Source organism: Miniopterus natalensis, chromosome 6 (assembly GCF_054644295.1).
Source record: "Miniopterus natalensis isolate mMinNat1 chromosome 6, mMinNat1.hap1, whole genome shotgun sequence".
In the NCBI taxonomy this organism is placed as follows: Eukaryota; Metazoa; Chordata; class Mammalia; order Chiroptera; family Miniopteridae; genus Miniopterus; species Miniopterus natalensis.
Window position 1 is genome coordinate 39,362,614 of NC_142086.1, and position 20,113 is coordinate 39,382,726.

Here is a 20,113-nt window from a genome sequence, read left to right on the forward strand (position 1 = left end):
GAGCCGCCGGGCTGCGGGGCCCCGCGGGCTCGCTCGGCTCTGCCCCTGCTCCTTCCCTTCCCGAAGACGGGTCTGTAGCAGCCCGAGGCGGATTCCCCCCGCCCGCGCTCCTCGGGGACCGCTCGCCCCTCGTTCGCGGCGGCTCAGCCGGGACGCGGGCGGAATCCCGACGGGCGGTCGGCGGCCGCGGTGGGTGACGCGCGCGCCTCCCCGGCCCGCTCGCCGGGGCGCACCTCTGCCCCCTCGTGGCGCCTGCGGGCATCGCAGCAGCCCCGCACCGTCGCCCCCGCAGCCCTCCCGGCGTCGCTTCTCAGGGTTTTTCAAGGGAGCGTTTTTGCGCCTCCATTCAGCTGCTGGGGACAGGAAATGTGCCTCCCAGGTCAATTACTAATAAATGAGAAGGGGTGTGGGGGGGGGGGGAGGGAGGGGGTGTTTGTGGTCGCATCATGGAGGGGAGAGAAAGGAATGGGACACATGAAGGGAATTAAGAAGCAAAGCGGAAAAGAGACAGTGATGAGGGAACGGAGTGACAGCAAAGGGTGCGGAAAGACGCAGGGAGCAACAGTGTGCGGGGAAATGGGAGGGACTCGTGCGTGAAAGAGGGGCGGGCTCGCGGTCGGCGAGAGGCGCGGGTTGGCCCCGGTGAGGTGAACCCTGTGAACGCTGCGGCATACCTCTCCCGTTTTGCATCCTATTTTGTCTGGCAGCTGCTGGAAATGAGTTTCCATTTTTCAGTCTTGTAATGTCCTCATGCCTCCCACTTCCCTAGGCCATGAGCGGCAGAAACATTCACGCCCCCAGCCCGCGCGTCCGGCCGCGGGAGGCGGCGAGCGGCTCCTTGCCTCCCGCCGCCGCCGCCTTTGTTCTCGGCTCCAGGTTCCGGGTGGCGCGCCGCTGACCCCCACGGGCCAGCTCGTCCTTTGGGAAACAGACCGGTAGCTGCTCGGAATTCAAATGCATGTGACAAACGCTCTCACAAAGACTCCTGCCACCCACTCATCAGCAAACAAAACAAAGCCCAACAGCAACAAGCAGCCTCAGAAATGGGATCCTTTGAATCACATCTGCAACCCCGGTCTAATCCCTTCCGCGTTCTCTGGAAGAACAAAGGGAGAGGGGTTTTGCAAGGCCTGTGCTGCCTCTGGCTGGGTGCAAACGGAGGGAAGGGAGAAGGAGATCTTCCATTTCTCAGTTTCAGTTATTATTTTGCCAACATTCCCCAATCTTGTTCCAGATTTGGGGGAGGGGGGTCACATTTAGAAAGCCTGGACAGGATGATAAAAACTGTTTTGGCAGGAGATACGCCAATGCATATGGGCGTGGGCAGTCCTGCCCGGGCTCGCTTACCGCAACAAATGGTTTCATGGAAATGTTTTGGTCAATACAGCTTATTTTGCCATATGAGGAGGGGTTGCCTATCTGAATAACTGGACGGGTGCAGGGGCCATGGGCATATCATGGGTCATTCATTCGGAGGGAGCTCTCTGGGGAGTGGGCCTCCTTAGTGTGTGACCCTTGTTCTGGGACATGGCAAGGATATTCCAGGGGTGCCATTTGGTGACAAACCATATCTTATTGTGGTTAATGGACTGAACGCGCACACACGAAAGGAAGAAAAAAAAAAATGCGTTGGGCCCTCAAATTACAAAAGGTTTCTGTAACATGGTTATTGTCAAATGCAGACAGTTGTGTTCTCGTCTCAGTAAGTTGTTACGGAGTTCAAAAGGGCTAATATGTGTGGACATGCTTTGCAAAGTCAGAAGGTGCCGCTCAGACTTAAGGTAAGACAATGCTGTGGGGAAGAGCATGTTTGCCACAGGTTTTTCAGAACCAGTCAACCTTGTAGCTTCAAATCATTAATTAATTGTTTAATTGGTCCTCTAACATTCAAGCATTTACATTTTATTTCCTTAGCTTTCTTTTTTACTCCTTTTACGTATCTTTCTGTTGAACCTGTTCAGTGCGTTTTCTTATGACCCTCCATCAGGGTATCTGCCAGGCTTTAATTGGGTTTCATTGGAGTGGTGGTGGGGCTGGTCTACTGTAGAGGTCAGGGGGTGCCACTCAACTCCATGCCCAGCTGCTGTGCCTTCAAGAGAGCTCATCACAAAGAATTCAAATGAATCTGTATCTGCTGGTCATGGAGTGGGGGTAGGAACCACTCTATTTTCTATTGATAGAAATTGATTGAAATGCAGTGCTATGTGTGTGTGTGTGTGTGTGTGTGTATATATATATATACACATATATATATTTGTATTTATGTATGAAATATCACAGTACATACATTAACCCCCTCTCTCACACACACAAACATATCTTCTAATTTTTTTATCCCTACACACACACGTACACACACACCCCTCCTTCTAAGGTTTCTTACCCCACCCACATGATTTACCACTTTATAGGACTCAGTGGTTTGCATTCAGATTTGGAGTGAGAACAAAAATACATGTCCCTATAGTAACTGTCAGCCTAGGGTTGAAAAGCAAGGACATTTAGCAAAACCTTTCCTGGACCAATGAACTTGCTCTCTGTGTTGCACTGCTGAGACTGCCATAACAAAAGACCACAGACTGGGTGGCTTAATTAACAGAAATTTATTTTCTCAAAGTTCTGGAGCCCAGAAGTCCAAGATTAAGATGCCAATAGGGTCAGCTTCTCCTGAGGCCTCTCTCCTTGGTTTGCAGATGGCCACCTTCTTGATGTGTCCTCACATGACCCCTCTCTGTTTACCTGCATCTCTGGTGTCTCCTCTTCTTATGAGGATACCAGTCATATTGGATTAAGGCCCCAAACTTATGATCTCGTTGAACTTTAATTACCTCTTCAAAGTTCTTATCTCCAAACAGTTACATTCTAAGGTGTACTGGGGAGTTCAAGCTTCAACTATGAATTTTGAAGGGACACAATTTAGCCCACAACCCTCTTCAAGCATATTGATGTGGGCTACTGAAGATGGCAACTGGGAGTCCTCTTCCAGGTTCCACAGGGAGAGAGGTCTGTAGTGGAAACCACACTAATGTTAGACCCAGAAGGCCTGGAGGTCAGGTGCTGGGGTCCCACTATCCAGCTGGTTGTGTGATCTTGAGCCAAGCAGTTAATTTTCTGAGGCTTAGTTCCCATATCCATGAAGCACAGACTAACTGGTAGTGTCTGCCACTAATTATTACTGCATTTATTATTACTATTTGGTGCCCTAAGGTAACTATGTAAGCAGTTCTGTGAAATGGTATGTGCTGCTTCCATATATAGTACAGGAAACCATTTTTCAGACCTCAATTTAATAGACTTTAGATTTAAGGGACAAAATTTCCGGTCCACATGTCATATGTGAAAATTAACGCCCCGTTAATTTTAAAATGCTTTTAACCAAGATTTGCTTATAATTAAATTAACAGGTTATTTTTTGCTATTTCACTGTTATTTTTAACAAATTTTAGCGAGTAGGCCATATGTTGGAAAAACCACTGTAGTAATTTTGCTGACATAAATAAACATTACATATCTACAACTATAGTGTACATATTTAAATCTAAGAGTCACGCTTGTAAACAATGTTCAGCTAATGATTAGCACGTGATCACGCCACATCCCCAGTGGTAATTGGTTCTGTCTACTCCTGCCTTGACTTCCTGCAGCAGTTTGAACGCCTGCCAGCCAATGTTCCCATATGCACTGAGCCACACCCCAGCCGTGTGCATTTGTTTACTCGCCGTGACTGGTGAATGCCCGCATTTACAAGACAAATTCAGTATAAATTAAAAATTACAGTAATACATATAGAAAACTTTTCTATGAAATTAAACTTTTCATACATAATTTTCATTACACAAATGTGTCCACATAAATAAAACCAGGAAAACTAATAAATTTATCAATTTTTTAGCATACGCATTCAGAAAAACCTACTTTACTATATAATGGACTTTTTTGGCTTTAATGGACACCCTTCACCCTAATTAGTCCATTATATCGAGGTTTTACTGTAATTTAAAGCAAAAGGAGGAATTGGGACGTACCAGATGGTAAAGGGTTCTGAAAGCTTCATCTTCCATTCATAAAGCCTAATCCCAGCCCCATCTTTTAATGACCCCGATTCCATTCGGGCCCAGCTCTGGGCTTCCAGAGCTGCTTGGTCCAATGGCAGGACCTTGAAAGGGTCGTTAAAATACCTTATTTGCATCATAAAAGGATTGATTTATAAATAAATCTTTGTTAAAAGGCAGTCTGCAGCCAGACTTGAACTCCAGAGGACTGGAGCTTGCCCTCAGAGAGCAAGTGAATAATTAAGCCTGGCTCCTGGGGCCTGGTGCCCAGCCCTCGGGAAGATTCGTGAATGAACCAAGTGAATGAGCGCGTAGCATGGCAGGTAGTCGGCATCTGCGTGTACACACGTCTCCGATTTCTTCCACCGCTCCCACTAAACAAACTGTTAAGCCCTGAAAGTAACCACAGGTCGGCAGCTGCCACACCCTTCTGTGTGAGCCTCCCTTTTGGGCTGAATTTTGCACCCTGTCGACGAAAGGTGGCTTTCTATGGTCAAGCTGCCAGGCAACCGAGATGATTAGCTCTCCTTTTTCTCTCATGACGACATCACACATGCAGATCTGGAATTAGCTCCATTGTTATTTATGTGATAATATTTCAGGGTGTATTTATTTTAAAAAGGCTAATGTATTTTGCAAGTGTGATATATACAGGCGGTTTTAAGTGGAACTAAATGCAGCAATTAATGCTAATGAGCCCGCCGTTAGCATGTCATATCCTTAGTGTTATAATCGTGCTTCACCGAATGTGGAGCCTCAGTTTGTTCAACAGATGCCCATGTTAACGGCCACATTCTTTTCCCACGGATAAGTTTGCTTCAGTTAAATGTACCATTAAAAATAACCATTTAGAATGTTAATGAAAACAGTGATTGTATCCACCAGGAATTTTTGTTTTAACCTCTGCTTTATCACTTATTTTCAAAAGGACTTTGGTAAGGTGAGGAGCCTATTGCCTATTTAGGGTACTTTAAAGAGGAAAAAAAAAAAGTTGAGTTCATTCCAGTTATGATCTGGTGAGAATGGGCAAGAGTAAGGAAACGGGACTCACGGGGAAGCCAATGCGACTTCTGTGAGAGCAGCCTGCAGGCCTGCGCTAACACTAACTAGACTTCGAAACTCACTCACTCTCTTGTGTTCTCATCTCTTGTTTCTTCTCAGTATTCATTTAGGATGTGAGCAGAATTGGGTAATTGGGGTCCTTCCAGAACAATAAGAAGCCTGGTTTGGATCAAGATCATTAACTTGTAGCTAAAAAACCTAGGTTCCTGAAGTGAGTAAGTGGCCAATTCCAAGAAACTGAGCAAGTCTCTGAATCTTCCCTGGAGGCTTGAGGCCCTGCCAGTACATAAGATGTTGACCAGCCTTGGCCAGTGCGGCTCAGTTGGTCGGGCATCTTCCTGTGCACCAGGAGGTTGCCAGTTTGATTCCTGGTCAAGAGCACATCCCCAGTAGGGGGCGTGCAGGAGGCAGCCAATGGATGTACTCTCACAGTGATGTTTTCCTCTCCCTCCCTCTCCCTTCTTCTCTGTCTAAAAATTGATAAGCTATTCTTAAAAAAAGAAAGAAAATGGTGCTAAAATTTCTTGTCCAGCTTGTGTGACCCTCTCCTATGAGAAGTCCACTCAATCTAATACCAGCAGTGGCTTTTTTTCTGTCTGTAAGCTCAGGGAAGCCTATAGGTAGTTCAGAGTATAAAAGAAAGAAGGGCTAATGTAGATGGACTAGTTTGTCAGCTTTACCCATGGGAACCCAGGAATTAAGCTGCGTGTTTTCAGCATCAGGTGTTAAGGTCTTGGGAGTTCACTTGGTTAAATGTCTTGTAAATACCTCAGTTCCCATAGTCTAAGTGGGTCACGCTTCCTCATGTGTTTCTAGAGTCAGTTTTTCTTCATGGCTGTCTGACCCTTAATAGAGATAAGTCTTACCCCAAAATATGTCCATTATTAGACTGTCTGGTGGCCTTATATTTTAGCATTAGAAATTCCTTAAGACCCTGCAGGCACATCCGTTCCAAGTCCCCTCACCTGTGAAAGCATCATGTGCTGAAGCCCATCATTTAATCACTTACAGAGGACTGACATTCAGCTAATTAAAAGGCCTAAAAGAACCACAAATTGGGGCACACACCCAGGTAGCAACAAAAAAATTCAACCAACAATTATTCATTGGATACAGTTGTAAGCACATGGAACACAGAGTTTGTTCTTGTACTATTATTTATTAATTATTGTATTATTTTCTACATGAATAGCTGTAAACCTACTTTTGTCCCACCCTGTAGTTACTATATGGTGGGGCATTATTCTAGACACTGAGGTGTATAAGATAAAAATTCCCCTGCTCATAGAGTTCAGGATCATTTGCAAGTGTGCATGCACATATGGGAAAAAAGAAACATGTAATTAAAGTGTGTAGCATGAAAGAGAAGGTTAAAGTCTGCAGTAGTTTTGTACTGTGACTAACTGGCTAAGCTGGCACCATGTTTCCCAGGATCCCTTTCCTTATATGGTTCCTGGCTAAAGTTGGCCAAAAATGGAATTTACACAAGGTTGGGAAACTGGAAGAGAAGCAGCAGTCATACTGCCTGAAGATCATCAGGGTTAGATGCCATGAGAGACAGACACAGAGGGTTCTTCTTCTCTCTCACCTTGATCTGTGCCCAGCTCTTCTTGCTGACGTCTGCTCTGCCGACCTACAGCAACCGAAGGTTGACCAGCAGAGCAAAGTCAAGAGACTTCCTTTGACTTCTCCACCACTCCTCTCATGCCACCCTGCTCCAGCCGGACATGCCTCACATCTGGTATTCTCTTGCAAGCCCCTAACTTGTCCATCTGAAGCCATAGCGCTTCAGAAGGGCTGGGCTAAGACTTTCTTAGATCTCTCAGTTCCGCAGACCTTACTTGCCCCGTTTCTCACACAATTGTGTAAAGTCTTATTTCCATAATGCATCATGTCATATTAAAAAACAGACACACAAAAAATCAAGAAGAAGAGGAAGAAGCCTGGCTGGGGATTTCTCATTAGAAGATGGAATTCGTAAAACAGAGGATTAACAGATGCACAGGGTGAGCTCTGTGTCTTTCCACATTGTATCACTAGTCACACTTGAGACAGAGTCTCCAGGTCTTAGAACGTGGCTGCATGGTGAGTGAGGGTAGGGTAGAGGAATGTCTGTCTTGGGAGAGCCCATATGTATTTAATGGCATGACAGAGGACTTCTCTTGGCTCATTTTTTCTGGGAAGGGCTACTTAACTCTTCGGGGGTTGGGTATACTAGGAGGAATTTCTTTTGAGGAACTAATGATGATAAAGCCTCAATGTGGTGTTAACTTTCAAACCCTGAAGCTTCTGTGGCTTAAAGGAAATAAAATATCAAGCCAGCTGGGGACAATTAGAAATTGCTATTAGAGATTCCAAGTGTTTTTTTACAAGATTGGCAGCAAAAGATATAGAATAAAGATGTTGACTGGCCTTTGTCCGTGGTTCCTGGGTGGTAACCTCTAGGTCCTTGACAATTTCCAAGTACACCATTCCCCTACTTACGATAGCTCAACTTAGGATTCCACGAAAGAGATACGCATTCAGTAGAAACCATACTTCGAATTTGGATCTTTTCCTGGGCTAGAAATATGCAGGACGACACTCTCTCATGATGCTGGACAGTGGCAGTGAGCCACAGCTCCCAGTCAGCCATGCGATCATGAGGGTAAACGACCGGTACTCTACAGTGCACTGTGTTGCCAGCACTTTTTGGACATTGTGTTGTGTTCTCGTATATCATCATGTCTATAGAAACACCCATCTGTGTCTCCTGCTTCTGATGAGAAGAGAAAGGCAATAGCTTTTGAGATGAAACTCGAGATAATCGCCCAGCTGTCGGCCAATGTAAGTGTCCTGAGCATGCTTGCTGTAGGCTAGACTAAGCTATGATGTTCAGCAGGTTAGGTGTATTAAATGCATTTTTGACTTACGCTAGTTCCAATTTCTGATGGAATGGGTTTGTCCAGAGGTAACCCTACCGTAAGTCGAGGAACAACTGTAGTAGGGGCTTCTTTGTTATTCAAGTTGGTCCCCCTTGGGGGGGTAGATGGTAGATAGTAATGAGGTGACTTATGGTGGGCCCCTAGATAGTTGTACGTTAAGATGACTCAGGATGGGATTGGCCAAGTCAGAAGATGAGCCATATGGTTAAAGTAGAGCTTGAGTCATGTGTTAGTGATGCCAGTTTGAACCTCCAGCAGGGAATGGAACCTGGAGATCGAGTTGAACTGTATAACCAATGATTCAATCAATCATGCCTTAGTAGTGAAACTCCAATATAAACTCTGGGCACCAAAGCCTGGGCACCGTTCTGTGCACTGCCTGCCACACATCAGTGTGCTGGGAGGGTAACGTGTCCTGACTCCACAGGGAAAGACAGTGGGAACTTCACACTGGGGACTCTCTCAGATTTTGTGCTTGTGTCTCTCCTTTTGACTGGTTCTGATTTGCACCCTTTTGTTATAATAAAACTGTAATCATAAGTGTAACACTTTTCCTGAGTTCTGTGAGTCATTCTAGAAATTATTAAATCAGAGAGTATGCTTTTGCCAGCTGATCAGAAATGAGGGTGGCTGGAGGACCCTGAGTTAGTGGCTGGTGACTGATGTGAGAGCTGCCTTGTTTGAGCACCAGGTCTTTAACCTTGAGTTTGGCAAAGTCATTAAAGAAGAGCATTTTCAGTTTTATATAAAATTCAAGTTTGGGGAGATTGTGTTCTTAATGCTGTCTCTTTGAATCAGAGGAGACCAAGGGTTTTGCTTCTGAAGCCCTTTATTGATGATCGGCGCTGGTCATAAGTGCTCACTTACTCCCCCTCTCCCCCAGCCACCCGCTGTGACTTGGGATCAGTTCTCTTGTTGTTGTTTTTATGACCCAATTTGGTTCCTAAAAGTCAACCTTTAGACCTTCTCAATCATTCCTGATACATAGCTGGTCCACCTCACTTCTTTCAATTGTGGATTGCTTGTTTTTCATCGTCTCTTGCCATCTCCTGTCTGTCCTGTGCAATGATACAGGGATTCTACGCAGATTCTGGAAACATTTTGTGAAGGTAATAGCTCTTGGCAAGAATAGAAAGCAAACTGTCTGATTCATGAAAATTTCCAAGAAGCAGCTTGGCCAACCACAAGATCACTGACTCCGGTCAATGAAGACACATCTCCTTTTCACGTTTATTTCATTTTGTTTTAAGATCACAGAAGAGCAGAGCATTCATACGTGTAAAGTAACAGAAGAGAGAAACAGAATTTAAATACATTGAAAAAGAAAAGGGAAAAAGCTTTTTTCAATTTTAATTTTTTTTTTTTTTTTTTACACACACTGCGCTTTTTATGTTCCTTCACAGAGCTATTATCCAGGGGAAAAATCCACCCATTAAACAAAAATTAAAAACCTCGAACAACCAAAAATAACACAAACAAAAAATGGCCATGTGTTTATATCAAGGAAAGTACTGTTTATGTCTACAGGGCTGAAAAAAGGAATATATTTATATATTTATATATATATTTATATGTATATAACACTGTTAATAAGGAGAATTCTAACCAAGAGCAGGATTTATACACCATTCAGTACAGCAGTGAGAAGGAAGGGGTGAAGCACTGGGGGCGGCGGGAGGGAGTTGGGGGTGTTCTCCCATGCTTCTCTCCCCCGGTAATTTCCTCCCTTCAACCTTCCCCCACTCCCAGTAAATACTTAGGTTGCAGAGCTTGGCCATAATTCACCAGGATGAACCATTTACATTCTCTGGTGAAGAGCGAAGACTTAAGGAAGTGGGTTCAAAAAGGCTCCAGATAGCTTAGAATTACTGCCACGTGTCATGAAGCTAGTAGTTCCAGGTATTTCCATTTGCAAGAAGCAGATTTGAACACTGGGCCTGGCTTTACATAGGGAGGGCTTGTGCAGAGAAGAACGCAGCTGCAGGAGCAGATCCAGGAGCACCACTCAGAAGGAGGCACCTCTGAAATACCCATGGAAATGGGGAGCTGTCCCGTGCACAGGTCATTCCCCCGCTCAAGGAGAGCTTTGTAAGTACTCGAAGTACATGGTGTTTCCTTAGCTACGTAAAGTGATAGTAATGCTGGAAAGTTATGTGCAATCCCTGCTCTTCAGTTACAGGAGACTCCCATTCTTTCTGTTCTCTTAAGCAATGCATGGAAAGCTACCATTGGACAGATGTTGAATTGAGCCTCTAGGATAGTGGGGGGCTATACTTTGATGGGACAAGACAAATGGGCCTGTGCTCAATCCATCCAGAACATGGCACAAGAAAGTAGTTCCTCATCAACCACCTGAGAAACCATCCTTTCTGCTTACCCTCCTCTCGGAGAACTTAACTTTCATATTTGGTTTTTGGCCTTCACAACGCTTACTACATTCAGCTCTGTAACCTCCTAAAATGTGTTCATTTCTGTCCTATTTTCAACTTGTCTTCTTTAGATGATATCAACTTGTACTTTTTGAAAATGAGGTTTATTTTCTCTCCATACACTGTCTTGACTTCATAGACTGTAAGTCAAGTTTAGGAAAACTTATGCCATAAGAAATTCCTTCCAAAACAGAATATGTTATCTTGCCCTTTTCTCATGGAACCTGCCTGGGACCACGTGCTTTCTATCACCAGCACTAGCAAAGTGTTTTCAAGGACATACATTGACCACAGTGAGGCTCTTGGCCCGGGATCAGAGAAAACTGATGTTTCCTTTCATATGCACAACTTCCTCACTTACTAACATGCCCAATACCCAATCTGGTTATTTCCCTTCCTATGAAAGGTTATTAAAATGTAGTTCAAGGGTTAGTTTTTATGATAAATTAGGAAACAACTCTAGCTATTTCAAGTGCCTTCAGTTTAGTCTGAACGTGTCCCTTTTCAACATTGCTAAGAAGTTTCGATCAGAAGAGAATTACAGAAGCAGGCCAGGGATCTTATATTCTAGGAAGATTTGGCTTTTGAAATGAAGATGTTGGAATGATGGTTGTGAGAAGAGAAGACAGTCCAGAGACCAAACTAGAGATGCCAAACAGCTGCTTGGAACGTCTCACTGGGCAGAGCACTGCGAGAGCACTGAATTCTTATTCAGCGTCAGAGAGCTTAGAGCTGACAGAGGTTTTAGAGAAGTCACTCAAATTCCTCACTTTCAGAATGAGAAAACCAAGAGTCAGGAAGGTTAAAGGACTTGCTTAAGGGCACCTGGCTTGTTTGTGGCCAGACCCAGGCTTAGGCCCCAATTCTCCTGACTATAGATCCAGCACACTTTCCACCTCACTCTAAAGTTGTCATGTATCTTGGGTTGAGGAGTGTATTTTAAGCGAACTATTCACTTGACCTAAATTTCTTTCTATAACAGTCCTTTCAGAAAAGTCATGTGATCCTTGAAGTCATCTCCTTGATGACTCTTTATGTTATCAGTTGTTTAGATTTTAGAAAAAGCCTATATGTCTGTTAAACACATCAGACATTTCAAAAAGAATCCAAGAGAACGTGTCTGAGAGAGATGCTCCCGATTAAAATGGTTTTGACCTCATTTGCAATATTCAGGGTAGATACGTAGAAATAGAGGTCTATGGATTAGGTAAAAGTAGTTATTTCCTAGGGTGCCTTAGCAAGGTATTTCTCAAAGATATCATGCATTTCTTATATTCCACAATTTCTTAGGATTAAGATGACAAAGAGGTTTTCCCAATGTCTTCGATGGATGGAAAAGAAAAACTAATATTTTGTTCATCAAGGTGTAGGGGACTTCTCTGGAGCTATTTCACTAAGACGTCTTAGACGGTAAGTGAGAAGTAACAAGAAGACATTTGGAGTTAATGCAGCAGGCACATGAGCCCTCACAACCCTTCCTCCCTGTCTCGTCATTTCCCTTGCTTTGGGATCAGGTGAGAAAATTGTGGAAACAGTTTGGAGAAACTGCACTTTAGTCCTCAAGGAACAAAGAGGTGGCTACCTGTGACTTGAGCAGGATATGAAGCCCGAACAGTTCCCCTTGGGCCTGCTTCCTTTGTGGGACAACCTCGAGTCTGGACCATTAGTCTTACTTCTTCCCATTTTGACTTATGAAATGTTTTGGTTCTTATTTATTTTTATCTTGTTTTTTTTTTTTTTTCTCTTTAAGATTCCTAGGTTTAGCTGAACTTGGGCCCTGCCTGAAAACCGAAGTTTACATAGTTTGTATTATGTACATAAACTAGTGATTTACATTGATTTACACATGATTGGTGCCTAATTTATTAATCAGCACACAGTATGTAAATACGCTGAAAGGAAATCAAGATTTTAAAATAAGTTTTCCATAATATCCATAAACATTTGCGCTGGTGTAATATTAAACCTGAACGTAATGTTAACACCAGCGTCCGGGCGGGAGGAAAGCGACGCGTTGCTGGGTGAAGGGCCCTGCCCTGAACTGCAGTTGGCCGCGTCCCACAGCAGAGCTACATGCAAATGAGAATGGTCTGCTTCTCTCCCGCTAGGAAACCCCGTTTTGCATTTAGGGAGATGTTTACAGACATTATGCCAACCCTGGTGGAGAATTTACATCACTGGGGCAAAGGCAGTCTTTGGGGGAGAAATATTTTAAATACTTAGGAAAGAAGGAGGCTTTTTAAACTGATTTGCATTTCTTAACTCAGGGTCTTATCTCACTATCTTATGGTATATTTAACATTTGTCCCAAAATAATAGTAGTTTTTATGGGTCAGATATTGCATTACACTTATATTTCTATAAAAATGATAGCTATTGAGAACCAAGACTAACTCTAAGCTAAAAAGTTATGAAGATGAAGAGAAAAGCATGGCCATGGTGAATCCCATGGGACATGGTACGTAAGCAAATTGCTTTTAAACAAATGGGGAAAAAATGGGGCTCCATGTCTTTCTAAACAAAACATAGCTCCTTTTTTTTAAACCAAATTCAGTGCTTTTCTTCTAAGTTTAAACCATTATTCTAGAGTCTTCTCATACACATAATATTGTGAATATAGTATCTGTAAAGATAAGATTAAAAGTAGTACACACACACATATTATTTTTTCACAAATAATTCAAGGCCTGCAAAAAGCAAAATAGAAATTCTGGGAGACAAACCAATAGAAACAGTCAAACCACAACGAACCTGGGGATGGAAACTGTGACTCTGGAGTAGGTAAGAGGCTACCGACTTGGTGGGTGATAACTCAGACACAATCTCATGCTGAGGAGTTTAGTTTTTGTGTGCAAAGGAGGTAAGTCCATTTTTGGAGGAGAAGCAGACCTCTGTTTCTGTCCTCCAAGAACATGAAAATCACGAGTACTTTTACAAGGTCTCTATGAATAGCCCCAGTTGTCTGAATATGTAGTTTAAAAAAATGCCCATGACAAGGGAGGAGTCTGTCTGACTTGGGAGAGAAGGCAAAGGTCAATGGGATGATTCTTTCCAACAGAAAGTCAACGCCTTTCCAGTAAGTCTCAGTTCTTTCAGGGCAGAGCCATGTCAGGTCTCAAATCAAGTAAGACAAAAACCTTCTGATGAGCAATTGTTCAGAGGAGGTAATTCTGCAGTTGAAAAACCTAGGATTAGTTTTCATTCTTCAAAAAGTGCCCTGGGTCAAGGTTATTTCTGCCTTTTTAACTGGAAATCGAGTCTAAAGATTTTGTTTTAGAAATGGTGATGTTTCATTTTGCAGATGAACATTAAACCTGTTAGCCACTCAGATTAATGGATGCATTTCACTCCCCTGAATTGTTTCTAACCAGTGGGTTCAGGGTTTAAGCTGTGATTACTAATGGACAAGATTCTTCAGGGGATTTATAGCAGTATGATGCACCGAGGAACTAAATTCCAAGAAATCCCATGTTTAGATTCAATTTCTTGGTGATAGTTCTCTGGCTTCTACCTTTTTTTCCTGATCTTTCTCCAGTCTGCATTCCCCATTCTTCATGTTGCTTAGAAACATTCTCAAACCTACAAGATTTCTGGGTCAATGTTTGCTCTGAACCAGGGGCTAGGACAAAGTTTTAAAATTCCCAGATCCTGCCAGAGATATAGGCAAACACCACAATATTCAATATATGTTTAATCATGTTTAATATATGGTCCATTATATTAAAACTCAGTGAACAAATGGTGCCGACATGGCAAAGACATTCCTTTCGATGGAGAATCTCCTTCCATAAAACCAAGACCTTATCCTTGTGATAGGGCAGGAACAATAAAAGATCTAGGTGTATGATTAAAATCTGGGACATACCTGGGACCTGTTCCTGAAACGGATCCTAAACTGAATTAACTCCTGTTACTTTTCTCTTACGTATCTTTACATTATCATGTACTCCTCTAAAGCTTCCACTTAAGGGCATGGCTGGGTCTTCATATATATGGGGAACATTTCTCACCAAGGGTGATAACTTTTAATCTTGTACTAAGACCAGACTTTAGAGAAACCCTGATTGTCAGTAAGTTGACATTGCCTAGGGATATGGCCAACCTCCCCTTTATTTTAGTAGTTACCTGTCCTAAAGCAGGATTTGCCACAAACACTCTTTCTGATACCCAACCCTAATTTGTTCTTCTGTTTCATGTTCTAACTGAAAAATCATAAAAGAAGGCTGGTGATAAACTTCTAAAACAAACAGTAGAATCTCTCAGAAGAGATGAAAAATCCTGCTCATCGAGGAGATTGTTATGCTCATAGACTCATTGCAAAGAGCCTTTAATTAATAAAGTCTATCAAGAGGAATTTTTCCCTTTCTGCCCCTCTTCCTTCCTCTGTCCCTTCCTTCTTTCCTCCCACCCTCCATCCCTTCTTTCCTTTCTACCTCTCTTCCTTTTTTGATTTTCAGTTACGGAGTTTCCTGTTTTATATCACATAACAGCTATTTTTCAGATTTCAAAACTTGGTGAGGTACCATATTTGGCTCTGCTAAAATACTTTCAATTATGACTTCAATAATAATCCTCTGTCCTTCCACAAACTGAGTCACTTCCAATGACTTCCAATCAACTTCAGTAGGGTTGATTTCCTGACAAAGCTATCCGCACACACAGAGCCAGCTCCCTCTGCAAGGCCTTCCCCAAGAAAATCCTCCCAGTGTTGTGACAATGCCAAGCTCTGTGGCAAGCATACAACTCCTGGGTGAATTATTACATTTCCTGGCTCTCTTGGTTAAGACACTAACTTGCATTTCAGTGTTAATGGCAAGATGATGCTTGCAGATGTAGACTTAAACAGCATATTCCCCACCGTCTCTTTTCCAGGAGACTAGAAGCCAAAAGTGAGCAGGGAAATTGGAATATAACTCAATTCCTAGTGGCCTGGCCTAAGGTAAGGATAGACTGCTATGATCAGTGGTGCTCCAACACCAGCAGTGGAACAGGAGGGAGAGAATATGGGCAACTACGTAGAGTCTTAGCCTAGAACGCCAGACAAAGGTCTGCAAAGGAGCACAGGAGAGGATTCCGTTTTGTTACGGTCAATCAGAGCTCTGTCGGCATCTCTACAATTTGAGTAAGGATCTGAGTATCTGTCCATCTCTCCTGCTTCGCTCAGATGGGAAACAATCTCTGCTCAGGGGAATCCATGGGGCAAATGCACGGTTATTTGAAGACTGGGGAGGGGACAAAACAGGGCTGCTTAGGATCTTCACATGGCTCCTCACCTTCCCCCTGGGAGTTACCACTCGGAGACCTTCCTGCTTCTGGGGGTTGACTCAGCACATGCCGCTCACCCTGCAGCAGAGCAGGGCCCAGCCCGCAGCAAGCCAGCGGATCTACGAGTCCCTCAGGCTCGTGGAACAAGAGTGAAATCAGAAACCTTCTCTCCTAGGCCGCCTCACCGCGTCACCAATTCTCTCTACCGTTTGCTCACCCCATCAATAGTAGGCACTTTCATTGACAGTGATTTTCTGAGTGACTCTCGACTGGGTTCTGATGATTGGACTAGGAGAAAGATGAAGTTCTGCCCTTGGAAGGGGCACAGCGTGGTCTGAACACACACCGATGTCGTGGGACAGCCACGGGTGGGGAAGGGCCTCTGCTCCGGGCCCCCTTCCCCACCATGTCCCCCAGCAAAGTGTCACAGCCGCGTCTCACAATTACAATGCGGGACAGTATCTACAGCACAAAGTCTATGTACACATGGACCATTCCCTTGGCATGCTTGAGAGAGACACACACGCGCACACACATGTACACCCACATGAGAGCGAGAGACGCGAGCACACACAGCGGGGAGGTTGCAGTGGCTCTTCCTGGCGCTCGGGGTGGTAGGAGTGAAGAGAGGCGGGGCGTGGAGATAAGAGGGGGTACGTGGGAAGAGTGGGGGGAGATAGGACACACCGGAGGGGGAGGAGATGGTCTTAGGAGCTGGGGATAGTGGAGGCAGAAAAGCCAGATAAAGGCTCAACACAGGACTCCAGCTTGGATTCCACGGATAGTCTGAAATGGTTACGAGTCGGCTCCGATGAAGAACAGAGTAAAGAGTTGATGGAAATATACACACCAAAGGCAAGACCTTTCTTTTTTTTCCCCCTCATGATGAAAGAAGATGAAGGAAGGATCGTGTGTGGGGGTTACTATCCATCCGGTACTGCTTCCCTTGTCCTGTGTTTACACCTGGGTGTCCTTAGGTGATGTGGTCTTCACACACCTGCTCAGACATTCCCATAGCCTGGTAGAGCTTTTCCCACCCTGAATTGCACTCAGATGTTTACTGATGGACTTGAAAATGGTTCTAAGTGTCGTATTTTCCTCTCCCTTTTCTTACTTGCCCCTTCAGTTATAAACACACAAAGTTGTGAAATAAACAGTCTCCCCCCATCTCGCTTGCTCTCTCTCTCTATCCTGTGTGACGCATTTTTGTGTGTTGTTTTTTTTTTTTTAAATTATTTTAAAATTTTTATTCTATTAACATTTGCTGAGAAGGCAGAGCAGAGACGCTGCCAGCAGCCACAGTGGTACGGCCAGACTGATGGATCCGTTTATGCCTCTCACCGACCCAGGTCCTGCAGTGCAAGAGAGAGAGAGAAAAGAGAACGGTTACATCTGGCCCACTGTGTGCTATAGCCGACCCACTGTGTGCTACAGCCGACCCACTGTGTGCTACAGCTGACCCACTGTGTGCTACAGCCGACCCACTGTGTGTTACAGCTGACTGCTGACCCGCCGTGTCAGAGGTGGGACCCCGCCAGGTGCAGCCCCTCAACGCCAGTGCGCTTACTACAGCCCACCAAGTGCTCACAATCGTTCCTTCACTCTTCTTCCTGAGCTATAAGTATCTGAAGGAGTATCATTGGTTGAAACATCTCTAAATCCAAAATGCTCTCAGCAGAGAAGGCCTCAAACCGGCTGGCTGTCACCGAGGTGTGTGACGGGGCAGCAGGCTCCTCTCCCCAGCTCCTCTCGCAGGCCCCGCTCGCCGTGGCAGCCGATGCCACTCATTGAGATGCCGAGCGCTGGTGAGGGTCCTTCAGCCCCAGACACGGGCTCATCCGCCCGATTTATCACAGCGTCTCCATCAATAAAACATGGAGCCAGTCTGTGACTCTCTTGTTTCTCAGAGGGAAGCTGTAATTATTTATTGGTTACAGGGAGGGGAACTGTTTCAAAGTCATATTTGTGAGTGGTGAACGTTAGCTGCAAGGTGGAAGACCAGCCAGCTCACTGTAGAGTTCGGAGAGGCAGCAGGGGATCATCTGGTCCAAGCTCTTTATCTGACACTTTAAAAAGCAAAAGCAAAGCCAACAACAACAACAACAGAAAACAACAGACCCGGAAAGGTGAAGAGGCAGGTCTAAGTCAGAAGCAGAGCTGAGGCCTGAGCTTGCCCAGGGTTCACCTGGGGGGCGGCCTGTGCTCGGCGCTGCCACCCGAGTTTTCCCAGTGTGGACATGATTTGGGGGTGTGGCTATAGATCCAAGAGGGAGATGGATTGGAAAAGAAAGTGGAAAAGTGATCTGTGTGTTGACAGAAAGAGGAAGATTGGGGCAGAAAATGTAGATCTGAAGAGCCTGTCTCCTGTGCTTTGCTTGTCCTCTCTCTCCTTTTGTATAGTTCTGTTCCTATACAGCTATGAAAAGAATAAAATATTAGTATTTTTCACAGCCAAGACTTTGGGATTGAAGCCTGCATGCTTAGATGATGACATTCAAAAGAGAGATTAGTGGGACTGGAATTATGAGTCACTGTGAGGTTTTGAGGGCACCTGTGCAGATGAATGTGTGTGCATAGGTGTGCGAATGTGTGTTTAAACTTATGATGGCTCAAGAGCAATGGAAGCATCCTCTGGTATGTGAATGCGGCCAAAATCGTCAACAAGCATACCAGGTCAGAGGTAAAGTAACGGGGAAAGTGTTGAATTCAAAAAGGTTCTCCTATTCTGTTTGTTGTTTTTTTTTGTAAATAATAATAGCAATAGCAACCAAACAAAACCAGCAAACAATTTCATAGCTCTTACTAAAAAATATTGTTATAAACACTTTACAAATCCAAGCACATAAACATGCTCTGAGGCAGGTACTATAATGAGCCCTGTTTTACAGGAAGATAACAGAGGCACAAGTTTACGCAGCTAGTACACTGGGGTTTTCACCCAGGCAGCTGGCTCCAGGCTTTGCCTGTCACTACTACACAGTGAAGTGACCCGGCAATGACGAGCTGAGGAATCTCTTGGCAAACATTTAGCCAATGAAATTTGTGTTTGTTTAAAATAATAGCCAGAACAAATGAAACAACATAAAGGTATCCACCATTATCTTAAAAAATATATATTTCAATAGAACATTTGGACTAGAATGCCTTCTTGAAAATATTAAAAATATTTACTATAAAAATATGAATATATACAAACTTCAAACAACATAGTTATAGTGTAAAATAAGCTTTATCATATGTAAAAATACAGAACTACAGATTCAAATTTTAAATATTCTGAATGGCTGTAGGATCATGTTAATAAAAAGGCACTTTACTATCTTCAGGTTCATGCCTTTCATGAGAAATTAAGATTCAAGAAGATCTTGTTTCCTGCCTAAAGCACCTGACCAGTAATTATGTACCGACCACTGGAATCCAGGTGTTCTGCATGAGTCTTAGCTCAGCACCCTTCCTAATGCACCCCACCTGGATCCCCCACCCCACCCTTCTGGCCCTTTGTTATCTTTAAGTCTCTTAATGGCAGTTCTACGGGCTTCTGGCCTGATGGCCATTTTAGCTCCTCTATATGCTGTAGGTGGCGTGAGCTTGGTGGCACATTTGTTTGAATTAGTGTGTTAGTGAAGTTACCAAAGCAGAGAAATACTACACGCACACTGAGGCCATGCCTAGTTAAGCAAAAATGACTTTTGTTTTGCTCTAGAGATAGTGTGAAACAGAAGGTTTTCAGAAAGGGTCTAATTCTGCTTATTTCTTTAATCTAATTTTTAGTGCTGGGACAGGATAGATTATCATCAGGCATCTTAGAGTTGAGTGGTACCTGAGGAAGTCTAAGGAGCTTAGTCTTATCACTTTATTTAAAGGGTCATAAATATTTGAGAAAGCAAAAATTCCATCACTGAAATATAAACATATATGAACCTAATAAACATGTTCAATATAACATTTTGCTAATGTAGGTACACACATATATATCTACATATGTTATATGATATGTAGAAGAATATGTTGTATGCATACTCATATATACACATATGCTATACACAGGTGTTATTGGTCTTTTCACACACATAACTGAGAATAAACTATAACTTTCACATAATATTCTATGTTATATATAGGGAATCCCAGTATGACTGTGTTAATAATTTTTAATTTTATCCTTAATAAAATTATTACATATTTGAAGTGAATTTTGTGGCTCTGTTAAAGATATCTTCATCTCTATCAATTATTATTTATTAAGTGCTCTCATATAGCTATTTGATGTACTTACATGACTTGCTCTTTTCACAATTGGTTTTGAGAGTAAATAAACATGCTCGAAAAAATGCAAGGGTAAACGAGCGACAGTTGGGGAATCCTCACGAGGGTGTATGCA

General features: G+C 43.6%; 1 protein-coding gene across 1 annotated transcript in view; it reads right to left on the bottom strand.

Moving 5' to 3' along the window:
- Positions 1 to 9,240: 9,240 nt before the first annotated feature.
- Positions 9,241 to 20,113, bottom strand: part of LSAMP (limbic system associated membrane protein) — a 562,686-nt gene continuing 551,813 nt past the window's right edge. Inside the window, exon 7 of the mRNA XM_087818171.1 lies at positions 9,241 to 17,084. Within this exon, the coding sequence (XP_087674297.1) occupies positions 16,987 to 17,084 (98 nt within the window). The 3' untranslated portion in view covers positions 9,241 to 16,986. The remainder of the gene's footprint in view (positions 17,085 to 20,113) is intronic.